Source organism: Fulmarus glacialis, unplaced genomic scaffold (assembly GCF_000690835.1).
Source record: "Fulmarus glacialis isolate BGI_N327 unplaced genomic scaffold, ASM69083v1 scaffold22663, whole genome shotgun sequence".
NCBI classification, from domain to species: domain Eukaryota; kingdom Metazoa; phylum Chordata; class Aves; order Procellariiformes; family Procellariidae; genus Fulmarus; species Fulmarus glacialis.
This window is the reverse complement of record NW_009205149.1, coordinates 558-2,706: the sequence shown is the minus strand read 5'-3', so window position 1 is coordinate 2,706 and position 2,149 is coordinate 558. Positions and strand designations below refer to the sequence as shown.

Below are 2,149 nucleotides of genomic sequence, written 5' to 3'. Positions count from 1 at the left end.
GGCCGAGCCCTTGAGCCTGCCTGTTGCAGCAGCCACCTCGCCCAGCGAGGGAGAGCGGGGACGGAGCAGTGCCTCAGGGTGTGTGTAGGAAAGCGTAGGTGGCACCTCACGGTGGGTGACACTTCCCAGGCACTGCAGTCCCAGGGCTCCCAGGCAGGAGGGTCCCAGTGGGGTCCCTCACAGAGGAAGGAGTGACTTGGGGTGCTGGCAGGGTAGGAGATGGGGGAAGATCACAGCAGTGTGTCCCAGAGGACGGTGGCAGAAGAGGAGCGGGACCCATGGCTGAGAAAGGGCTCATGGAAGGAGCCGCTGAGAAGAACAGGTCCCATCAGGCTGGGGGGAGCCAGGGTCCCCTCCGATGGGCTCTGTCACGCCTCACTGGCACCTCCTGGGGTTGATTTGTGTCCCTGTGTTTTTGTCCTCCCCAGATCTTTCCCAGCTCCCCACCCCACACGTTCACTCCACTCCAGCCCCTCCGCCAGGCCCTTCCCAGCCCATCTCTCATGCTTCCATGGCCACCGCTTCATCCTTCACTCCAGCTCCCATCCAAGGTACCGTAAGCTCCTTTTCTCTCTCTTTACGGACCCACTGCTCCCCAGCCCGGCAGGAGAAGCTCCACAGGAGGATGGTGGCCCAGCCCTGGACCAGGGACACCCTTTTGCCACATCCCAGGTGCCCAGCCAGGTTCCAGTCCCTGTGCAGCCTGTGTGGACTCTGCAGCCACCATCTCGGCTCTTTGGGGTGGTGGTACGCAACAGAGAGAGCCGAGGCCCCAGAGCCTGGGCTGCATAATGGTCTTTACAGCTCTTCCTGGCAGGTTGTGGCAGCAGCTGCCTGGGAGTTGCAACCTGCGCCTTACGTCCACGTGAGATGTCGTCCCTTGTCCTGTCGCCTCCCCTGTTGTCTTTCCCTCCTCGTCCTGTCCGAATGCCTCCTCTGAACGTTTCTGTGGCTCTGTCCCCCCCGAGCTGATGGGGCACAATGAGAGTGGAGTGGAAGGAGGATTTGTCCCTGTGTACCAGGGCTAACGCAGGATCCCAGTGCAGACTGCGCCGCAAGATGAGGCTGACTTGGGACTGGCCTTGGGGTCCCACCTTCCTTGGGGTGCCATCTCCTCCTGGGGTGCAGTGTGTGGCCATGCCAGCCTACACATCACCTTCCTGCTGGCACGGCGCAGGGGAAGAGCAAGCCAAGCCTGGCTCTGCCATGTGCTCAGCCTTCCCTTTTGGGGCAGAAATCCCACCGTGAAGGATGGGGTGGTGGGATCATGGCTGTGCCTGAAGGCAGAGGTACCACGGGCTGCACAAAGCATGTTGCCAGTGCTGCTCCCTGGGGCACATCGCAGGCAGCTGGGCACAGGGATGGGTCTGCCCAGCGCAGCTCTTCTCAGCTGCCTTCTCACCCAGGCAGGGCTCCCAGCGCAGCCGTCGGGGCTCCTCTCGGCTCACTCCCAGAGGAGCTGGCACCGATGGCCATTGCTTTCCCCTCCTTGCTTCCCCTGCTGCCTTCTCTTTTCTTGCTCCCACCTCGGCAGCTCTCATCTGCAGCAGGATCGAGCTGATGGCACCAAGCTGAGCAGGATCGGGCCGCGGTCCATGGGACGAGTAGCAGCCTCTGCCGCGCAGCAGGGTCCGCAGCGTCCCCTTCTCTCTGTTTTCTCTCCCGTTGCCGTCTGGGCAGATGCCAGCCCGGTGCCCTCGACCTCCAGCACGTACCACGCGATGATCGGTGGGGTGGTTGCTGTCATTGTCTTCCTCCTGCTCAGTCTTCTCATCGTGTTGGGACACTACCTGATATGGGACGAGTAGCAGCCTCTGCCGCGCAGCAGGGTCCGCAGCGTCCCCTTCTCTCTGTTTTCTCTCCCGTTGCCGTCTGGGCAGATGCCAGCCCGGTGCCCTCGACCTCCAGCACGTACCACGCGATGATCGGTGGGGTGGTTGCTGTCATTGTCTTCCTCCTGCTCAGTCTTCTCATCGTGTTGGGACACTACCTGATCAGACACAAAGGTACGGGGCGGGGGAGCTGCGCGGGGGGGGCACAGAGCCAAGAACCCCGTGCTGCGTCGGAGCAGGCGGTGCAGGGCATGCTCCCCCCTTGGTGGGTCTCTGGGAGCGGGGCTGCATCCCCAAAGCCAGTGGGCAGCGTGGGG

At 62.9% G+C, this 2,149-nt stretch overlaps 1 protein-coding gene across 1 annotated transcript in view; it reads left to right on the top strand.

Moving 5' to 3' along the window:
- CADM3 (cell adhesion molecule 3) overlaps window positions 1-1,828 on the top strand; it is a gene marked incomplete at its 5' end in the record, with an annotated part of 5,818 nt that extends 3,990 nt beyond the window's left edge. Inside the window, one exon of the mRNA XM_009575293.1 lies at window positions 1,681-1,828. Within this exon, the coding sequence (XP_009573588.1) occupies window positions 1,681-1,808 (128 nt within the window). The remainder of the gene's footprint in view (window positions 1-1,680) is intronic.
- Between the last annotated feature and the right edge of the window lie 321 nt (window positions 1,829-2,149).